General features: G+C 41.4%; 1 protein-coding gene across 1 annotated transcript; it reads left to right on the plus strand.

Moving 5' to 3' along the window:
• Window positions 1–432: 432 nt before the first annotated feature.
• On the plus strand, window positions 433–17,422 carry sncaip (synuclein, alpha interacting protein). Its single transcript, XM_085366851.1, has 12 exons — window positions 433–530; window positions 7,439–7,526; window positions 8,886–8,958; window positions 9,037–9,590; window positions 11,301–11,466; window positions 11,555–11,826; window positions 11,928–12,107; window positions 13,311–13,424; window positions 13,995–14,120; window positions 14,808–14,977; window positions 15,599–15,688; window positions 16,130–17,422. The coding sequence occupies exons 2-12, from the start codon at window positions 7,470–7,472 to the stop codon at window positions 17,118–17,120; spliced, it is 2,793 nt and encodes a 930-aa protein (XP_085222977.1). The 5' UTR covers window positions 433–530; window positions 7,439–7,469; the 3' UTR covers window positions 17,121–17,422.
• The last annotated feature ends 4,025 nt before the right edge of the window (window positions 17,423–21,447 follow it).

The raw sequence follows: 21,447 nt of genomic DNA on the forward strand, positions 1-21,447 counted from the left end.
TACCTGCTTTACTACCTACTCTACGTTTACTAGAAAACACTTTTTGTAAACTCTTGTTTATAAATAAAAAAAATGTTTGACATTATTTTCAATGCTATGAAATTTGTTAGATATTATTTCAAATTCTTTTGAAAATGTGTATTATTCTTGCTTTGCTCCTTAGTGAATAAGCTACCCCGCTGCACAACAATAGTTAAAGAAAACAAACACAAATTATTTATTTATTTATTTAATTTTTTATTATTTATTTATTTATTTTGCTTTATTTAGCCTAAAAAAATCAAAAAGAAAGTGAAGTTTGTCTTTTCTCCACACTACGTGGTCTTGGGAAATTTCCTCAGAGTGAGAGCTCACCCTGTTTCCGGCGCTTTGTGCTGCCCATATGTCAAAGTCTTTGTGCTTTTCAAGACAGAGAGGCGACAGAAGGGAAAAAAACAGCTGGATCCAACAACCATCCAGCTAGCGTTACCACTAGCAGCAACCAGCTCCTTAAACCGGCTAACCCCCCTCGGCTGCCTGACTTCCGAAAGGTACCGTGTCTGAAAACTGTCCGTTAACCGAGAGCTAACGGCTCCTTATTCCGACCGCCTTATCTTTTACCTGAGCTTTCTCTTTGACCCAATTTTCCAACTGCCAGCCTGGCTAGCCTGTTAGCTTCCACATTAGCTTCTTTAGATGCTGATTAGCTAGCTAGCTTAACTGATTAGCCTCCTGCTGCTTGAGCAGGTATCCGAGGATTAAACAAGCTGTCAGTAAGAATCATAGGAGCACACTCGCCTCCCATCCTTTGTTGTCATTTATAAAGCAGAAAGCATAGGGCTCTGTTGGCCTCTTTAAGTCTGCTTCATACTAACTGTCCTTTTAAATAAAGTCAAATGTTTCTCGTATTTTACTTTTATCTGCTTTTAAAGTGTTGCCATACTACATGTACAGTACTTTTAGTCATTTAAAGTACGCAAGTAGTGCTTTCTGATTGGTTTAAATCTTGTCTAGTGCGAAGACAATCTTATTTTCTGAGGTGTTGAAATCTGCAGATCTTTGATAAATTTACTCAGTTTTTACTGGAAAAAATAACTGTTATCTATCAGACTGCTTCCAACTAATATTAAGGCCAGAATAAAGTAAAGTAAAGTAACCACCTGTCAAATCAAACATGCGAGGCTACTTGAAAGTAGCTTTTATTTCTCTGGTGCAAACACTGGTTGAGGAGCTGAATGGCTCCTGTAACCACAGCAGTCCCAGGGGAGCACTGGTTGAAAACTGGCACATAATGCCAATGAGGGTTCTAAGTGCAGAAGCCTCACTTACCGACTGTTTCTGCTGGTGACAGGCAGACAATCAGAAGAAAGTTAGCTTAAAAGTGGAGGATTTTAAGCAGCTTGTTTGAGTGAGAGAAGATGAACTGGATGCCCTGATAAGGATAAATAATGAACTGTGAATGATGCCAAGTCCAAGAATAAAAATAGGGTGCTAATATTAGCTGTTCCTCTTTAATTGGGTAATCTATCATCTATTTTCTATTTTCTACTGCTCATTGTCTCCCCGGGTAGTGTCCATTTAGTCAGTTGTGTCATGGGAGTTATTGTTATATCCTGTGGCTATCATTGCAGTTTCTTTTGTCAGTGTGGGTTTTCTACTGTATGGACATGGATATTATGATTGTAATCCATGTTTTGAATGTCGTTCTGTATGCTGTCATTTAAATTTAACTTGGTGAGCTCTGAAGAAACTCCAGGTCTCGATTCTGTCTGATTTACAGCTTTATCTTGCAACCTGTGTTTGGCAGGGCTCAGCTGACAGTGGCGCTTGAACCCAACTAACCTCACGAGGAGTTCAGGGTTTTAGAGGTGCTGTGTGCATTCCCTGCTCCCAGTGGTCGTTAGATCACTGCTTCCATTTCTATTTTTACACCAGTTCAACAAACAAGTCAGAACATGTAAATAAGGGAGACTTTGAGATGACGGAAGGTGGATTTTAGTTTCACTGATTTCCATGGGAAATGCGAAGTAGCATGCAGTAAATTTCTAATTACACTTTGAGGAAAGAATAAACTCCCATCCTTGTTTCTTGTCTTTCCTCCAAAACAACGCTTCATCTCTGATTATTTTTGTGTCTTGCTGTCTGGAAGGATTTGGACTCGTCAGCTGTTCACATAAACAGAGTGAGCAGATGTTGTTCTCCTTCCTTTTCTTTTCTTTAAAAGTTCTATGTTATTTTTGATGTCGGGTTTCGAAGCCTAAACTGTTGTTATCAAGGATATGCAGGCTCGACTCTTTCTCAAAGCTGCAATCAGAGGGTTTTTTATTTTGACCCGTTGACTCCCACGCAGTCTGAAAACAGCTCCAGTCTTACACGGACGCACCAGTTTGTTGCTTTCTGAACATCTTGGACTTCCATGACTGGACGTTTGTTCTTCTCAAAACATAAAGAAATCTCTAAGCGTAGTCTTAATGTGTGGTCAGAAAAACAGACAGATTTCTATTATTGCCTGGAAAATGACCATATGAATTTTAAATTACTTCTTGCTTTATTTTTCTCTGAAAGCAGTGTACAAGGAAAAAAATGTTAGTAATCAAAGATGAGAAAGTTATGTGGTAGAGTAGGGGTTAAAGCTTCTTTAAGGCGAGGTATGGCACAGCGGCACACAGTAACTTATTATATATGTGAGAAAATTGACGATTTTTCAGTTTGGTTCTAAATGCAGATAGCTGTAAGTGATCTCACATCAACAGGCTCCATGATCCCGAAAGAATGGGCCAAAGAAATGAAATGTTCCCTCAGAACATCTGGATCTTATTGTAGGTACACCACCTGATGACGTGAGAGGTCTCACAGTCTGACTCCACTGTAGCCATGGTGTTATTTTAGGTGATCCTCTCATGACTAATACTTCCATCATTGATTAAGCTGCAGATTTCTTGCAAATAATGGGGCTAATGTGCAATCAGTTTTTTTGATTTTCATTCTTTATTTCTAATTTGTGTGTATAGATATTTTTTAACATCAGCACAAATTTAGTCTACAAAGAAATCTTGCTGCTTTTTTTTTACAGCCACCTTTGTAACAATTTGGGATTTATTGTAGCTGTTTTGAAGCCTCTTTCTAAATGTGCATACATTTCATTGGTCTTGTGTGTATAAAATTCCACGTATAGCCAAATAAGATGTTAAATAAACAAACACAAAAAATGTTGACTTTGTTTGAGAATGAGGTAAAGAAAAATAGCTACCCGTCCCACTTGCAAGTAATAAAACACTGAACAAATGGCACGCTGCTTCAGATGAGAAGGATGAAGCTAGAAATCTGCTGTGCTGCTTTAAATCATATTTGTCCAGTTCCAGTTTCTTTATGTAAACTTGGAGGTTTTTTTTCCTCTCATACAAAAGATGGAGTCATGAGTTCTATAGGGTTTCATGTAGTGCAGAGAGCAATGCAGTTATACATGGATACATTTCTATTACTATACAGATAATACCTGATTTTCTTTAACTATTAAGTCAGGGGAAAAATCAATTACTGAAGCTACAGGCATGTCTTGGAGACATGAAGGGCAGTGTGACTTGTAATTTTCACTCTGTTTGGCCCTAAGAAATTCAGAAAGCCTGTGTCTAACCTGATACTCTGGGTGGTATTATTGTGTCCTCCTGTTGTAATGTGAGTCATTTTTGACCATGCGTATGTTCTTTAAATTGCATACTGAAATTGTATATAGCACTGTCATCATTCCTCTATTGCTAAATATTATCAGCTAAATAAAACAGTCTTTTTTTTTCTTTTTCTTTTTTACTTTAAAATTATTCTTAAAACTTTACTTTTTAAGAACATCTATATGAGGTTCAGGTGAACATGAACCATGGGATATAAAGGGGCAGGAACTCAATAATAAGCCAATGAACATTTCAAGAAGTGTATTTATCTCCATCTTTACAATAAAGAGAGATACACCCACTCCCATTCAGCTGAAACTGAACCTCAACAGTATCCATGTGCCACACAACATGGCAACATTGACTTTCTATTGCTGTTTGGCTATTTGTGTGAAGGAGCGGGCCACTGGGTGTTTAGTGAAATCTCCTCCTCTGTATAATGTGTCTATCTTTTGATGTCTCATCTTTTCTTCAGCACATCTTACTTTCAATTCTAAGAAGTATATTTTTCACTTTTTGGCAGTTTTTGGTAGTTATTTTGTAAGTGGGAAACGTAGAATTAAAATGGCCTCAAGTGTTATTATAAAAATATGCTACTAGTGTCATGGGCCTGAGTCCATGAATCAGTGATTTTGTGGTAAATGGCCTGTATTTGTATAGCGCTTTTACTAGTCCCCTCTAGGGACCCCAAAGCGCTTTACACACCCAGTCATCCACCCATTCACACACACATTCACACACTGGTGGAGGCAAGCTACAGTTGTAGCCACAGCTGCCCTGGGGCAGACTGACAGAAGTGAGGCTGCCATATCGCGCCATCGGCCCTTCTGGCCAACACCAGTAGGCAGTAGGTGAAGTGTCTTGTCCAAGGACATAACGACCGAGACTGTCCAAGCCGGGGCTCGAACCGGCAACCTTCCGATTACAAGGCGAACTCCCAACTCTCGAGCCACGATCGCTCGTGTTTGGTGTATTTATTGTTGTTGTTATTATTATTGTTTGTGGGCTGTTTTGGGATGGTTTGTGTTTTGGGGTTTTGGATACTGGGTTTCTGGGTTGGTGCTCCCTCTGTTGGTCCCTGGTGTTAGTGTCCCCTGTCTGATCAGGATAATCAGGTCCAGCTGTGTCTCCCACCTGTGTGTGATTTCCCAGTGTCCCTCTGTGTATTTATAGTGTGTGTCTGCCTCTGTTCCTCGTTGTGTCTCTGCATTACTCTGTGAATCCTCAGCGTGCTCTCTCTGCTGTCCTCCCTTCGTGTTCAGGTTTGCTATTCTATGGTTTAGTTTCTCCCAGTTTAGTTTATCCTTAGTTCTGTTTTGCCATCCCCCACTTTGTGTTCTGTATTCTTAATAAACCACCCTCACATCTTAGTAAGTGCTGCATTCGAGTCCTCCTTTCCACTCATCACAACGGCTGCTGCCCCAGTCGTGACAAATAGAGGTTTAAAGTAATTTACTAAATACCGGAAACTAGTCTGTGAGTTTGGTATCTATGAAGAGCTTTCAAAGCCAGTTTCATCTTTGATCTGATCGTTGTTATGAGCTCTGAACTCAAAAAAGAAATGTAAACACGATCTAATTTTAGCCATAACCATGTTACTCCCTGGTTACTTAGTCCTACCAGCTGGAATAGAACAGGAAATTACACAGAAAACACTGACGATTACAGCATTGGTGAGCAATATTTTATTTATTTTTTTACAAACCATACCAGCTTCATGGTCAGAGCTTGTTCTCTATTTGGCCGGATTTTCAAAGAAAGAGAATGGCACTGATGAATGACAGGAGCTGATGACGTGTCTTCTCTTTCCTTGCAGGATCTTAACTAGAAACAGTGCTGATGTGATTGTTGAGTTTTTCTGTGCTGTCATGTAAATGGAATCTGTTCAATATGTGTTTTCACATTCTCTCTCCCTCTGACAAAATAAGTCATTTGGAAACATCCCTGTGGGCTCTGGAGACTTTTATAGAGTTAGTATGTAAATTGATTAATGAACAAAAGTAATAGTTGGAAACCTCATTAGCCATCTTGGGCCTCAGTCACACCAGCCTAGAGTCCAGTTGACAACCCTATGACCAGTTCCAGAGTGGTTGCTAAAAGTTGCTGTGAAAACTATACTTGACCCAATCAGCCACATTCATGCAGGCCCAATGATTAGTCAGTGATCCCCTGGTAACCACAAGTTGTGAGTGGTTACTGGAGGTTTCATGTAGTCATCAGGTGATATTTATGGGCTCAAATTGTGGTCATAAATATTTTGTACTTGTAATTCAGGATTTGTATGTGTAAAAAAGATTTGTGTGTGTGCAAAAAGTACAAATTTTGACCCTACTTTTCTTCCTTTCATCTGATTGGCCAATGTCATGTCAATCACAAATTTAACTATCCAATCAGAGAACAGATGGGTTTGGCTGTTGGAGGGGTGCTTTATGGAGCTTCAGGTCCTTGAAGAGAATAAATGCCCTTTTACATGCCAGCCCAGCATTTTCCTTCATCACCACGAAGGAAAACAGTCTGTGGTCGTCCGAGTTTGGTGATTTTTGTGCCACAGGTTTACGTGCTTAATACAGGGACTTCCACAGCCTTTTCAACGTATTTTTTTTTCACGTCTGCATGCAAGTCCAACTTTTGTTTTGAATGCGAATAGTCTCATTTGCAGTTCGTCTCACACTTTACAAAGCAATGAATGAAGGCATGCAGCTTACATGTGTTTATCATCCCTGAAATTGTCATGTGGTTATCCTCTACCTATGTTAAGAGGACAGAAAAATGTTGGAAATTTTAGGCATTTTAAAAATGAATTCCTATGTAATCAGAGGCCATGTAAAGCAGAAAAGTTTCCTAATGCGGGAGTAAAATTTTGCATAGCTTCATTAGATAGCCTAAAGTTATTGTACAAAAAAATAGTGAAAACTTTCAGATTTGACAGATTTTTTTTTCTGTTTCTTGTTTCAGAGTTTGGCTTTTGTTGCCAGGGAGCTTCTTGCTCTTGTGTTTGTTGAGGTTGCGTGCTCATGGTACAAGTCACGCTGCTCTGTGATTAGTCCTGATTATCCTGCTGTGTGTTGCCTTTGATCACAACTGCTCAGTCAGATTGTGCAGATTGGGCTTTAGACAGTTTTAAATGTGCGGCATTACCCAGTAGAAGAGGATTTGATTTGCTTCAAATAATCCCTTTTAGCCCTTTCTTGGTGGGTGAAAGAGAAAATTCTCCTTAAAATAGAAGTGACTTTGTTATTTGTTCTGTGACTTTGTTCCCGGTGCAGAAATTTGTCATATCAGTTAGAAAAAGATCATCAAAAAGCACTTTAACGCACATTTTCAGCCAAACTGTTTCCTGCAGCTACTTCCTGTGTTTTATCCCCACTGATCATATCACTGCAGCAGTAATTCCCAGAGGTTTTTTTTTTTTTTTTTCATTTTCATGATTTAAATGCTGCCAAATAAAAAAGCTAGGCAAAGAAAGTTGTGGCTTTTATTGTCCTGATTTGTATAAAATGCAACCCCCCCCGCCAAAAAAAGATAAGCGTGAGGAATAATTACCAGTCAAACCCAAGTCTACTTTTTTCCTTTCTTTACAAATTATTCCCATAAATTTGAAAACTGGACTTTTTTAATTGGCTCAGCTAAACCAAAAACAACAAGTCAAACATTCATCAAACACAGAAACACAAAACTGTCTATTGACTTTGAATGTTGATGCTGATGAGCACAGGGAAACCATTAGTGATATCCTGTTGCTTTGTTAGTGCTTTTAGTCACACATTGACATCTTGCCTTTTTGTCTGCAGCTGGTTGTGAGGCTGATGATGTGGTGTGAAGATGGAGGCTCCTGAATACCTCGACCTGGATGAGATCGACTTCTCTGATGATTCAGTGGTCAGTATGATATGACAAGCTGCCCACAGGGGCGCAACTACCAGCTGCATCTTCATCACCAGTAAAGTTTGATGGGGTTGTACGCAGCTAACAGAATATAAAGCAGTTCAGTCTTTGCGTATCTCTGGAGCTCAAGAAGATGATAGTCACTACCACCCTTCAGTTTACACACAGCTATGTAAATAATGCTAACTTTGCAATAAGCATATTTATGGTTGCTCAGTGCTTAAAAAAGATTATTATTTTGATCAATGATTAGCATGACTGTTGATTCACTTAAAATCATCCGCATTTGGTGAACTTCATAAAAAATGTGTACTTTTGCAGGAACTTAAAAAAACAACACTTTAAATGAAAGGCAAATAGATTAAAAAATGTTGGCAGTGCTGGAGTTCTACAGTAGAGAGTTAAGTTACATGCACACTGGAAGCAATTTGCAGGGACGTGGCATTGAGAGACTGTAAAAAGTGAATGATATTTGGCAACTTCAAACAGCTGTGGGTGAAATGACTAATGACAACATGAAATGGGCAAGAAAACAACAAATTTTCAGGTGAGCAACTCAAGAGACTACCACTGAGAGTGTTAATTGACATATGATGTGCTAGTAAATACATTAGAGGTTCACTTGGGCCTGGATTGTCCACAGATAACCAGACCATGTCTGTGCAGATGGTGCCAGCAGCAGACTCAGGCAGTAACCTCAGATAAAAAGTGATGAAGAGCTGAAGCTGATAACCAACTGACACACCACAGAAAACAGATCAGGTTAAAGTCAGAGATGCTGAGACAAAGCCAGCTGCAGACAGCTGTTAGTGATCATTGCACAGGTTCCACAGGATGTAGGCTTTTAGGGTAGTGGCAAAGGCATGGATCAGGGATGCACTTTCCTCTAAGTTACAGTATAAATCAGCCATACACACTAACCCTAAGGCTAAGTGGCAGGACCTGTTTTATCTATCTGATAAATAGGAAAATAAATTAGCCAGCCCATAGCATTGTATCAATTTTGGATGGGTGGGATGATACAGGTGGCCTTGACTGTAGCATCGTGCAGTCAAGGCCACCTTGATTGCACGAGGTGGCCTCGAACTGCTCTCAGTTCTTGGTCGCATTTAGTCAGTGCATTTCTTTATTCCGTTAACTTTCATGACGGAAAGATTTGGACAGATTTTCTTGGCTTTGGGTCTGTGTAGGAAGGAGTTTGAAATTACACAGCTGTAACTGCTTCAAGTTACAATCTGTCAGTACTTAAAGTAATTGGCTAATATCTAAATATAACTTCCTTGCACAGCTGCTGGACTGCTGCGTACAATTTTCTGTCTTTTTTTTTTTTAATCTTTCCCCATCCTCTTACAGTATTCTGTCACGTCTCTGAAGAGCATCCCTGAGCTGTCCAGGAGAAGCGATGGTCAGGCAGAGGAGAGGCAAGGTAACTTAACAATAATATAATTACAATTTGGCTTGAAACAGTTTAGATCAGATCTCTGATCATCCTGTCCTCCTGCAGCTCCAGCCATCAATTGGAGCCGCAGTGTGTCCTCCCACAGCGGCGGGGGAATCAAACCCACAGGGATTGCTGAGGTTCACAGTAAGTTCCGGCCGGTGAAGAGGGTCTCACCTCTTAAGCACCAACCAGAAACCACTGACGCAGAGACCGATGGTAAAGTCCAAGGTCAGGGGCTGGTTCTGGGGGAGCCAGTTGAGAGTAGTAAGGATGACCCTGACAAACAGACTAATGCCTCCTCTGACGGGCAGGGAGGAAAGGCTAAGAGCCTGGGCAGCAGTGTTGGTGTTGTTGGAGGGAGCAACAACCCCCAGGCTTTGTTTGGGGAACTGGAGCACTATGATCTGGACATGGATGAGATCCTGGATGTGCCTTATATCAAGTCCACTCAGCAGATGTCCACGCTGCCCCGTGTTCCCCACGACAAGCGGTCAGTGACGGGGAGCAACATAGGTGGAGGCACACTGGAGAGGAATCGGGGAGGAGGGCTGAAGAACTCCACTTTAACCCACAATGAGCCTCTGAGCCTGGGCAGCAGTAGTAGCTCACAAACTCAGGTGAGTCAGCCAGCATCTTTTATGCTTCATATTTCTGTTTGTATTTACAGTGCCTCTGTCCAGACCTAAACATATACATAAACAAATAAATATAGCTACTACTTTTGAAATGTGGGTTACAGTTGCTCCTGTACAGTAACATTAACAGATATAGACTAGACTATTCAACAATACAGTATGTTAAGATAAAAGGAATAGCACAATATATACACAAATCACCAAATAATAAATATCTGGGGTTGACAGATGTGAATATAAATAAATATCAAGAAAATTGACAGCAACAGTACTGAGTAAGAAAAGAGTATGTGCAAAAAGATGTAACTATTGCAGTGTTTACAATGTGTTAGATGGAGGAGTTGTACAGGGAGATGGCCACAGGCAGGAATGATTTCCTGTGTCGTTCAGTGGCGCTGTTTGGTAATCTCAGTCTCTCACTGAACGTGCTCCTGTGGCTAGCCAGCATGTCATGGAGTGGGTGGGAGGTATTGTCCAACATTGTCTTTATCTTGGACAAAATTCACTTCCCGACACCACTTTAAGAGAGTCAAGCTCCATACCCTCAACATTACTGGCCTTGTGGATCAGTTTATTGAGTCTGTTGGCATCAGCAATGCTCAACCTGCTGCCCCAGCATGCAACAGCATAGAGGATAGCTCTGGCCACAGCAGACTCATAGAAAATCTTGAAGGACCTCAGCTGCCTCAGATGACACTGGCCCTTCCTGTAAAGTGCAGTGGTGTTTTTAACCCAGTCCAGTTTATTGTCTATGTGTACTCCAAGGTATCTATAGTCAATGTCACAATGTCCACGCTGACCCCGTGGATTTCCTGGTCTTTCCTGGTCCACAATCAAATCCTTGATCTTTGCCACGTTGAGCTGCAGATGATTCTGCTCGCACCACGTGACAAAGGAGTCAACCACAGCCCGGTACTCGGACTCATCACCCCTGCTGATCCAACCACCACAGAGTCATCAGAAAACTTCTGAAGATGGCAGGTCTCTGTGCAGTGGCTGAAGTCTGTGGTGAAGAGGAAGGGGGAGAGGACAGTCCCTTGTGGTGCCCCTGTGTTGCTAATTACCATCACAATGTGGAAGACACACTTACTGTGGTCTTCCTGACAGGTAATCAACGGGACACAGAGAAGCATCCACCTGCATCGCTGTTAGATTATTTTTATTAATCCTTTATTTATCCAGGTAAAAAATCTCATTGAGATTAAAAATCTCATTTCCAAGAGAGACCTGGCATCATAGCAACAAAAGTCACATACCACATAGGTATATAACATTATCACCCAGGAGAGTCAGCCTGGTGGTGTTGAATGCACCACCAGGCTATTTTTTGAAGTCAAAAAACACGACCCTCACAGTGCTCTCCTGCTGGCCCAGATGGGTGTAGACACGATTGAGCAGGTAGATGATGGCGTCCTCAGTTCCGAGTCGGGGCTGGTAAGCCAATTGAAGGGGATCCTGATGTGGTCTGACTATGGGTTGGAGCTGGTCCAGGATGAGTCTTTCCAGGGTCTTCATGATATGGGAGGTCAGTGCCACAGGCCTGTAATCCTGGGGGCCACTGGGATGTGGCGTCTTTGGTACAGGGACGAGGCGTGATGTCTTCCACCGCACTGGGACCCTCTGCAGACTCCAATATAACTGTGACTGTAATTTTCTCACTTAAACTAAAAGCTCACTTGGTGTTTTCTGCAGTATTGCGTTCTGTCACCAGTGAAGTGGTCTGACCTGAGGAAGTCCAAATCAATGGATCCAGACCTCCACCACCTCCACCGATCCCCAGGTGGAGGAGGTTACCAGCCAGAGATGTCTTCTGGCCTCCTTAGCTGCTCGTCCTCTCTCTCTTCTTTCTCTGATGCAGGTATTAAATAAATGTACTGTCCTCTGTTCTGTTCTTCCGTGCTAACATATATATATATATACATATAAAGACATGACATGATTTTCAGACAAACTGCTGTCTGCACGGGTCTATCCAGACTCTCAGAGCCAGAGACCAAGTGTGGACCCTCCAGGGGGCCCAGGACTAATTTTCCCTCTGCCAGGGGGCAGCGTGAGCAGGCAGGACAGCTCCAAATCCTGGGCTTCTGCATCAGGAGGAGTGGGAGGTGGGTCAAGGGGGTTTGGAGGGAGTGGTGGAGCAGGAGGGGAAGTAGACGAGGAATCCAAGAAGAACCAGAACATCATTAACATCGTTAGAGAAGGACAGATCTCATTGCTGGTGCGTATTTCATCATATTTTGTCATCCTTCTCCTCATCACCCCGTCGTCCTTTACACTTCACAACCTCTGTGTTTTCTCCTCTTTGTCCTCCTTGTGCAGCCTCACCTGGCAGCTGATAATCTGGAGCTGATCAGAGACGAGGATGGAAACAACCTGCTCCACATCTCGGCCTCTCAGGGCCACGCCGACTGTCTGCAGCATCTCACATCTTTGATGGGGGAGGATTGTCTCAATGAGCGCAACAACCAGCAGCTCACCCCCGCTGGTCTGGGGGTCAAGGTGAACTTCAGTGTTAGACTGGGTGTATGTCTCCAAAGTAACATGCTTGTATTCAAGTGCTGGCAGAGATTCTGCTTTAATGACATTGAAAAGACAACTTTGAATTACGTCAAGCCAGAGTACTGGCACCCCACTGTGTGGTGTGTTCAGGGTCACCCAGCAGTGTTGGCATTCAGCGGTGTCATCATGCATGTTACACACATTAACTGCAGTATCTTGTTTGTCAGATAAAGTCCAACAAAAGTGTAAGAAATGTGTTTATGCAGCTTCAGCCTTATTTTAGCTATGTATCTACCCTGCATGATGTGAATGTAATGTGCCTGTATACCCTTTAAGTCTTCAAATTCCCACTGTTCATACCTGCAGGTCAAAATATTAGTCCTCCTGAAAGTAGAAAAAAACATCTGTAAGCTAACAAGGGTATGCAGACATTTGATTGGTTACTGACAGCTGGTCAGTGAGGTCATACTGTAATAATAAGATGGAGGTTTTTGATAAAATTAGGTAAACGTTTACTCCAGCTCTATTGGCAGCCGCAGGATGTTAGAAAGAAAGAAGTTAAATGCCGCAAATATGAGCAGGTCCTGCTTTGGCAGCCCTGTAGTGGAAACTAGGCTCTTGATTGGCTGCCAGAAGGGAAGTGTGTTATCTGGAGACAAGCTCTGCAGCTGTTTGCTGATTCCTGATTGGTTGTTATTAACAAGACTGTTGTTTATATGCTTAGATTAACAGGATGACAGATTTCCAGCCACCTGGTCCATGCTGAAGTATGTTGTTAAATGAATGTAGTCGTATTACTCACGTTGCAGGGGCATAAATCTTTTCACTGACTCATTGTGGGAACTTGGCTACTTTTTAGGCCACATATCAGTAGTACATAACAGTTTGGATCTAAAGACACAAATAAGTTCATAGCAATGGTTCCTCTCTGGAAAATATCACAAGAATCATGTTGTGACATTTTAGGAAGCTGTCTTTTCTCACTGTAACACTCTATAAGAAATAAATTGTGCCAGCCCTGTTCTTACTCCTAGAAAAACTCAGCTTATTTTAGGTGAAGTTGTTGCCCGCATGAAGAACATTCGGTAGCTTTTTTTCAAAGAAGCTGGCTGGCTAAATACTGATCTGGTCACATTGCAGTTTGGACATGCACCGGCTGATATGGCTCGAAGTGATTGAAACATGCGTGCGTGTTTGTTGTAGAATGGTCATCTGGAGTGCGTGAGGTGGATGGTAAGTGAGACAGAAGCCATTGCCGAGCTGAGCTGCACCAGAGAACATCCCAGTTTGATCCACTACGCGGCCCGATATGGACAGGTAATACACACACGTGCACATAAACACACACATGCAGGTGATGAGAGCAGTCGATTTTATTTTTTCCACATTACACATTGAGTGTTTTCATTCCCTACAAGTCAGTAGGTGGATATATTGGTAATTTATAATTTGCTTGTGACATCTGTGATTTCCAAGTGTGTGGCACAGCAGTCAATAAACAAATCAGATTGTTTGTCTGTTTACTTAGCGTAAGTTTAATTTGTGTGTTATTTTTAAGTTATCTTTTATTATTACCATGAGGAAAATTCATTCACTTTATTTAACCCATCCTATGAAATAGGAGTAGCGTAAAGCCGCTGTGCAAGGGACGACCATCTTAATAACTTAACCTGGCATGTTTTTGCTGTTGATATTCTAGTGTAAAAGCTAAAATGAAATGCTTGAATCACATGAACTGTTAAACTTTATTATGAGAATTTATTGCTGCTTTTAACTATCATTAACAAATAATGACACATTATCATGGTTACTCTCATTTCACTGATCCAATAAGACGATGAACATTTAGTTATATTGTTTTAATGGATATGCCATCTCTCCCTTCAGGAGAAGGTGTTGCTGTGGTTGCTTCAGTTCATGCAGGAACAGGCTATCTCTCTGGATGAAGTCGACCAGAACGGAAACACTGCAGTCCACATAGCAGCTCAGTATGGTCACCTCAGCTGTATACAGGTAACCTGATGTTTAAGTCTGTGATATAGCTTCAAGATTTACATCACTGGATGTTTTGCTCCCATAAATATACAGCAGGTTCTGCTGTTAGTCCGCCTGCTGTCAGAATCTGTGTGGACTGAATGACTTGAGCTCTAACCTCGACCTGCGGCAGGTGGAGAGTTGGTCATATTGTTTATTGTCTCAGAGCAGCTAATGCTTTGTCTTTATTCATCTGTTTCTCTGGTAATGTGTCATTCACGGGGTTTTTAAAAAGTTCTACTATCTTGAACCTTTTTTTCCTGTTCCTAAATATTGTTTCTTTGCTCGGAGATTTATCACTTTATCACCATCCATCATGCTTCTGTAGAGTAAAAGGTTAAATGCTCGCTGCAACATTCTGGTTAGTTCCTTTTTCTCTTACTTAACCTGACACAACACTGATTTATTACAAGTGTTAGGTTTTACACTTTTCGCTAATTTTCCTGCAATAGAGGCTGAGGGGTATTTTCTCTGTAGGTGGCACACCCTGCTGAAGGAAGGGCGGATATTATTAGTCTTGTCTGCTTCCTGCTGGCTAGCCCAGGCTGACAATCAAAATACTGATAACTAATGATATGGTTTAAATGAGAGAGCTGCTTCTCTGAAACGTCTGAAACTTGTGGGCTAGAGCTCAGAACTGTGAAAGGTTTGTGTTTGTTTATCCAGACTCTGGTGGAGTACGGCTCCAATGTGACATTCCAGAACCAGCAGGGGGAGCGGCCTTCCCAGAGTGCCGAGCGGCAGGGACACACCACTTGCGCCCGCTACCTGGTTGTAGTAGAAACCTGCATGTCGCTGGCCTCGCAGGTTGTTAAGCTCACCAAGCAGCTCAATGAGTAAGTTGATGTGTTTTTGCATAGTTTAGAATTGTAGTATTATCATCCTGTTATCTGAGTCTCAAATATGTCATAACCCCAAAATGTTCAGCTTATCACATTATGAGATGAGAACATCATCACCACTGGTGGTCATTAATAATAATTCTTTGGAAAAGATCCAGCCGTCCATTTTTTTTTAAACTTCTTATTCACTTCAGGGTTGCTGGAAACTATCCAGGGCCATTTTTAAAAATGGCGGTTTGGATTTTTCTCTCATGACTCATCATTGACTGGTTAATCGGTGGCATGCTGCCTGTCGACGTCACATTTTCACATAGACTCAGCTCACATCGAACCCCAGCTGAGCAAGTACTAAAAAAGTACCTGATACCAGGTACTGCTATCTAATGGAAAAGCCTAAAAACCGAGCTGAGTCAAGCTGAGCCAAGATGAGTGGGTACTAGTAGAAAAGAGCTATTTGTGTCTTTGTGGGATATCTTTTATTAATTATTTGCATCATGAAATCTGTTTGTGTAATTGTTTTGAAACAGACAGCATTCAGACTTCAGTGTTCTTGGAAAAACACAGGAGCTGTCTCAGTGTTAGATCTGTCATATGTGTTGCATGTTTGTCATGTAGACAGGCGTCAGAGAGAATGGCCTTACAGAAACAGCTGCAGAGACTGATGGAGCCCAACAAGGCAGAGGGGACACCGTCCAGATCACCCAGGTAACAGGCACACACACACACACGCTCGGTGTGTAAAAGCCATACAGATGAAAGTTAATCATATAATAAAAGAAGATGTGGAAGCTAAGATCTGCTTAATGAGTCAGAGCTGGTAAAGTGACAAAGCAGCAGCTTTCTCAGTAGAGCTTGGTGAAGGACCACAATAACTTGAAAAACATAGACATGTGCCTTAGGTCATGCCAAACAAACAGAAATCGTTGCTAATGATTCCAACAGATCTAGCAGGTAACAGCTGAGCAACACACTGCTTAAATAAAAAGGCTGTGTTTTACTGTTGAGTGGTGTGTATGTACTAGGGATGTGAATAAGTAGTTGACTAAGCAGTTTAACACTGCTTTCATCGCTAACCAAAGGTAGAAATACTAAAGCGTTAAAATATGAACATGGAGCATGATCTCTGTCTCCCTGTCTGCGCTGCAGCTCCCATCAACCCTCTGTGGAGGCGTGGCAAGAGATGATGTTGACTGCTGAGGGGACTCCTGGTGACGGTCACTGGTTGGTTCGTCAGGGAGGGGTGGGTCCAGACTCCGTGCTGCGGCAGCTCCTGGGGAAGGACATGTCGGAGACACTCTGTCCTAGAGAGAGACTGCCTCCTGCAGGTGGTATGAGCAGAGAAGGCCCTGGGGCTCCTGGGGGCCGCAGAATTGGGCTGGTGGAGAGGAGAGAGCTCAAACTAGCAAGACTCAAACAGATCATGCAGCGTTCCTTAAGCGAATCCGATTCAGATGGTTATCCACCAGAAGAGGGCAAGAATCAGGGAGCTCCACCCTCAAACACACTACGACCTGATAGGCCATCCCACTTGCCAATCACAGAGGAGGAGCCGGTGTCAAACCACCTCCAACTAATGATGAAAAAGCACCTCCCCTCATCATCATCTTCCACAGTTGAGAGGAAGCTGGCATTTTCTCTCAGTGGATCAAAGTCAGTAGATAGCATTGGCTACAACCCGTCCCCCACCTCCAGTGACCCTGAAGCCACAGATGGCAAAACCCCAGACGTTCCAGGGGACCAGGATGCCACCAATGGCCAGAAAGTCGCAACCAGCCCCAAGAGTGCCCTGAAGTCTCCCTCATCTCGCAGGAAGACATCCCAGAACCTCAAACTGAGGGTTACATTCGATGAGCAGGTGCACAAGAGCTCCAGTCAGGAGGCAGAGCCAACAAAAGTGCATCAAGGGAAGGAGAGGACTCCAACAGGAAGTTCTGAAAGCAAGCGGCCTTTCGGGACGTTCCGCTCCATCATGGAGACACTGAGCGGAAACTCAAACCATAATAACAACAACAGTGGTGGTCAGTCGGGTTCTGCGGTTAAAGTGTCCACCATGCAGAACTCCTCTGGCAGGAAGTCAGAGAGTAAAAGCAGCCCAGGAGGCGGAGCCAAGGGCAAGAGCAAAACCAGTAACGTTTAACCAGCTAGTTCCTACTGAAGGGCAGAAAGCGCATAATGAACAGAAAGCAATCAAGAGCAAACAGCACGAGGCAGAACATGAGAAACGTAAATTAATTTACATAATTTGTGTGAGACATTACAGAAAACTGACCACAAATAGTGACACGGGACATAAAAATGCTTCTTGATAGGCAGACCTTACATGTTTCAGTGGTAATGTCTTAAGACAGGGGTGTCGAACTCCAGGCCTTGAGGGCCGGTGTCCTGCAGGTTTTAGATCTCACCCTGGGTCAGCACACCTGAATCAAATGATTAGTTCATTACCAGGCCTGTGGAGAACTTCAAGACATGTTGAGGAGGTCATTTAGACATTTAAATCAGCTGTGTTGGATCAAGGACACATCTAAAACTTGCAGGACACCAGCCCTCGAGGCCTGGAGTTTGACACCTGTCCCTGAAAAGCCTTCAGTTGATCCCAAGTGATCACCACGCAACAGTAAGAGGATTAAGGGGACTAAAAAGAGAGAGCATATTTCTCCCAAATTGGCTCAACTTCATGGGCTCCCTGTTAAATCCAGAATGTATTTTTTAAATCTTCATCCTTACATAGAAAGTCCAGAATGATCAGGTGCCATCATACCTTAAAGACCTCATAGTAAGGGTTTCAAAAAGCAGAATGAAAGCTGGAAAATTCAGCTATCGGGCTAAAGAATTAGCTCCCAGTTTGGATTCAGGAGACGGACACCCTGAACTGAACTGTCCACTTCTAAAATTTCCTTTGTAATAAAGCTTTTACTTATGGTTGGATGAGGTGACCCTGAAACATCCTTTTATGCTGCTATAGGTTCAGGCTGCACTTCCCATGATGCACTGAGCTCTTCTACTTGACTTCTTTTTATTCTTATATGTGCAACTGTTGCTCTCTTGTTGTTTGTAGTCTCTCTGTGTCCATCTTTACTCTCTTCCCTTTTGCTCCACCCTCCACCCAGTCACACTAAATGCAGCCCAACCCTAACAGCTGGAGGTCTCGTCCTGTTAAAAAGGAGTTCATTCTCCCCGTTGTCACCAAGTACTCCTTATAGGTGATTGTGTGATTGTTGCAGTTCTCTCTCTAATAATGATGTAACTTACAATAAAAAGCGCCTTTTAGATGACTGTTGTTTTGAACAGACACTGTACAAAGATATAAACAACTTATAAAAACAACAACTAGCTAGAATGTAACTGAAGTTTCTCATGTTCATTGTCTCAGATGTTTAGCTTTTGATTTGACAAAACAAACTGTTTCATGTCTTAAGTTCTCTGAAGGATTTGTTTTATTTGATGGGCTGATGATGATGCTGTGGTAGCTGATGTCCTACGGAAACCTCACTTCTCCATATTTCAGCTTTTCATGCATTTATTTTTTTTGTTTGTTTTATTTTGTTGCACAAAAAGTGTCAACATTTTCTAAATGGAGGTTTGGAGTTCCTGTTTCTCTGCCACTGTTACTGTGCTCTGATCAACACTAAAGACGAACTTAGGAATATTAGTATTTATGTTTACACACAGTTATATGATTAAATTTTTTTTATGTGGCTATAATCATGCACATTTCTAACGTGCAGCAGCACAACAACAAATTTTTAAAAACCACTGTATATATTAGTATTTAATTATGTGGTTTTGTTTGTTTTACATTATATTCAACTTTTTAATTTTGATTTTATCGTCTATGGCATGAAGTAGAAATTAGTAGTTTGATGTGTTTTTGAGACTGGGAGGTTTAAAGATGCACCTTCTACAGCAGCTGATAAACTGGCTGAGCATATGAACGATGAAGTGGGAAAAGAAAACGTTTAAGCTTTTTCCTTTTTCCTTTTTCTTTTTTTTTTTCTTTTTTCTTTTTTTTTTTTTTTTTTTACATCTTTTGTGAGATTGAAGTTTTACAAACTTTCTCAAAGCTTGAAACATGAAGACTGAGGCTGTAATCTGATACTCCTATCCATTTTTTTTTCAATACTGCAACATTTTCTGGTTCAGTGTTTAAAATAGGAAACTTTATTTATCACGAGCCACATTTCCACCTTAATTTATCAGAACTCTTGCTTATATGTCTAAACTTTTCAAGTTTCCACCACGCTCTGGAAATATTTGGCAAATACAAGCCAGTCATTTATAAAATCATTGACTTACTATTAGCAGACCCACATTGTCGGGTTAATATTTAAAAAAAAAAAATCAAAAACATAACAATATATAGATTAAAAAGTGAGCGTATAGTCGAACAATCAACAACACTCAGGACTGTAACCCCACCTTAAAAGATTAAGCCCTGCCCACTTCTGCTTCCACCTCGCCATACACGTGCCTGCAGAACACACTGTAGATGATTCTCAGTGGTTCGATGTAGCTGGCTGGAACCACTGACCATGTACTACCATGACTAATCCCTTATGCAATTACAGATTGTGCTCTTTATGTCTGTGAAGGTTCTCAGTCATCCAGGTCATCGTAGTCCTTTAATGTTTGTGCTCTGTAGTTGAGAAACGTCCATTTGTGTTCTGCAGAAACCTCAGCTTTGTTTTTAAGTTTTAAACGGTCTCCCTGAAACTACATTTTGTAGAATAACTGACAAGGTGTTTATCTCCCAGGAACATTACTGCATTAAAAATGTTGCAGCTCTAAGTCGCAGCATATATCAAAGATAACAATATGAAGCAGGACTAAATGAACTCAGTAAATGAGGCATTCCTAAGCTTTGGGACGTTTTGTGGTGCTTTCTTGTAATCCAAAAATGATTTGTAATTTTCTTAACATTTAATGTTTGACACAGCCTCTAGAGCCTCACTAGCGCCCTCTAAAGGCTTTTGTTTTTCTTGCTGTCCGATTGCATGAACAGAACAGCAGAACAGATTACAGCCCCAGTTTTTTAAAAGCTGTGGGAAAAACTGGATCACGTCTGTTATGTTTTAAACACATGTTTATGTTCATTCAATTACTGTTACTGATGTTTCACAGTGGTTTGGACTTTATTCTCTAGTTTTTAATTCACATTCCTGTATATTTTTTGCAGTTTGAGTCAGTATCATTCTGCACTGCAGTTTCAGATGGTTTACAGTCACCTTTTTGCAGTTTTCTATTCCTCTGGCTTTGCACACTCGCTGTGTGTGGTGGGCTGCAGTAGTTGGTGGGTATCTGAGGCAGTGGGGCTCAGGAGGATTTACCCGCATCTAGTCCTGATCTGTTAAAGGAACAGTCCAACATTTTAGTTTGTCATCTCTGTGCACTTTGCCTCTGATTGGATGATTAAGTCTGGGGACTATGCGTACAGAGTCTCTTCACTTCATGTTTTGTTTTGTTTTTTTCCCCCATTTAATATTTATCTGAATTGATATTTCCCAAATATCTCACTCTTCACTGTTTAATTGCTAAATTTACAGTTAAGTGTAAAGGAGGTGTGACAAGATTAAAACTTTACTCTTACTCAGGACATAAAGGTTCCCATGCTTGCTTCACACCCCTTCCAGTGAGCACACTGGAAAAGACAAGGTGTCATTCGGCTTTAAAAAAAACAGTCAGATTTGGGACCTGTTATGCATTTACTTCTTTTCTGTCGTATACATACTATTACAGTGGTGGATGCTTACATTAAACAGAGTTTCAAGTAATTAAGTCAGTGTATGTACAAGTAATCCCTGAAACCCAGGCTTTAGACTCCCCTAAACACCCCATTGTCCTACAGGGTTGTTTTTCCTATTGTTGGGACGTCAGACACAGCAGATCCCTAATTCAGTCATTTCGACAGCTGCACCAACCTGCTGATCATACCTTCAGGTTTTCAGAAAGTTGCCTCAAAGGAGCTAAAGCAGCTGGGGAAAATATGGCCTTTTATATTTAAAGGTCTGTAATCATTCCCAAAGATTCAACATAACGTTCATGCTTTCCTGCCAAATTATAATTAGTAATTTGATACTAATTATAAGAAAATAATTTGTTTTGTTTTTATACAGTAACTTTAGCATAACTGAAGTCGTGCAAAATTTTACCATAATACTGTGAAAACTCTGAATTACAGGCCTCTAAAGCATACAGGGTTGGTGCTTTTTAAATTGCCTTATTTGTCCTTCATCACTTCAGGAGTACAGCAGATGGACACATGAAATTTTCAGGACTGAAACACAATCTTGAACTTTGTTAAAAACTGCAACCAAATTTTAAATCGGTTTTAAACCAACTCGAAGTGTCACAGTTTTTTTCTGAGGATGAGGAATTGTTTTAATTTTAATTAATTTTTCATCTGAAATTTCGTGCAGCCAGCTGCTGAACCTGAGAGTCACCTGTAAAGTCTGCTTAGAAGGTCTGTG

The sequence above is a fragment of the Diplotaxodon limnothrissa genome, linkage group LG12 (genome assembly GCF_057381915.1).
Source record: "Diplotaxodon limnothrissa isolate DT_005_m linkage group LG12, D_limnothrissa_male_GT1.1, whole genome shotgun sequence".
Classification (NCBI taxonomy): domain Eukaryota; kingdom Metazoa; phylum Chordata; class Actinopteri; order Cichliformes; family Cichlidae; genus Diplotaxodon; species Diplotaxodon limnothrissa.

Coding starts and splice junctions, on each gene's coding strand:
- sncaip (XM_085366851.1), top strand. CDS start 7,470: ATGGAGGCTCCTGAATACCTCGACCTGGATGAGATCGACTTCTCTGAT. Junction 7,527..8,885: donor ACTTCTCTGATGATTCAGTG/GTCAGTATGATA, acceptor ATCCTCTTACAG/TATTCTGTCACGTCTCTGAA. Junction 15,689..16,129: donor ACACCGTCCAGATCACCCAG/GTAACAGGCACA, acceptor TCTGCGCTGCAG/CTCCCATCAACCCTCTGTGG.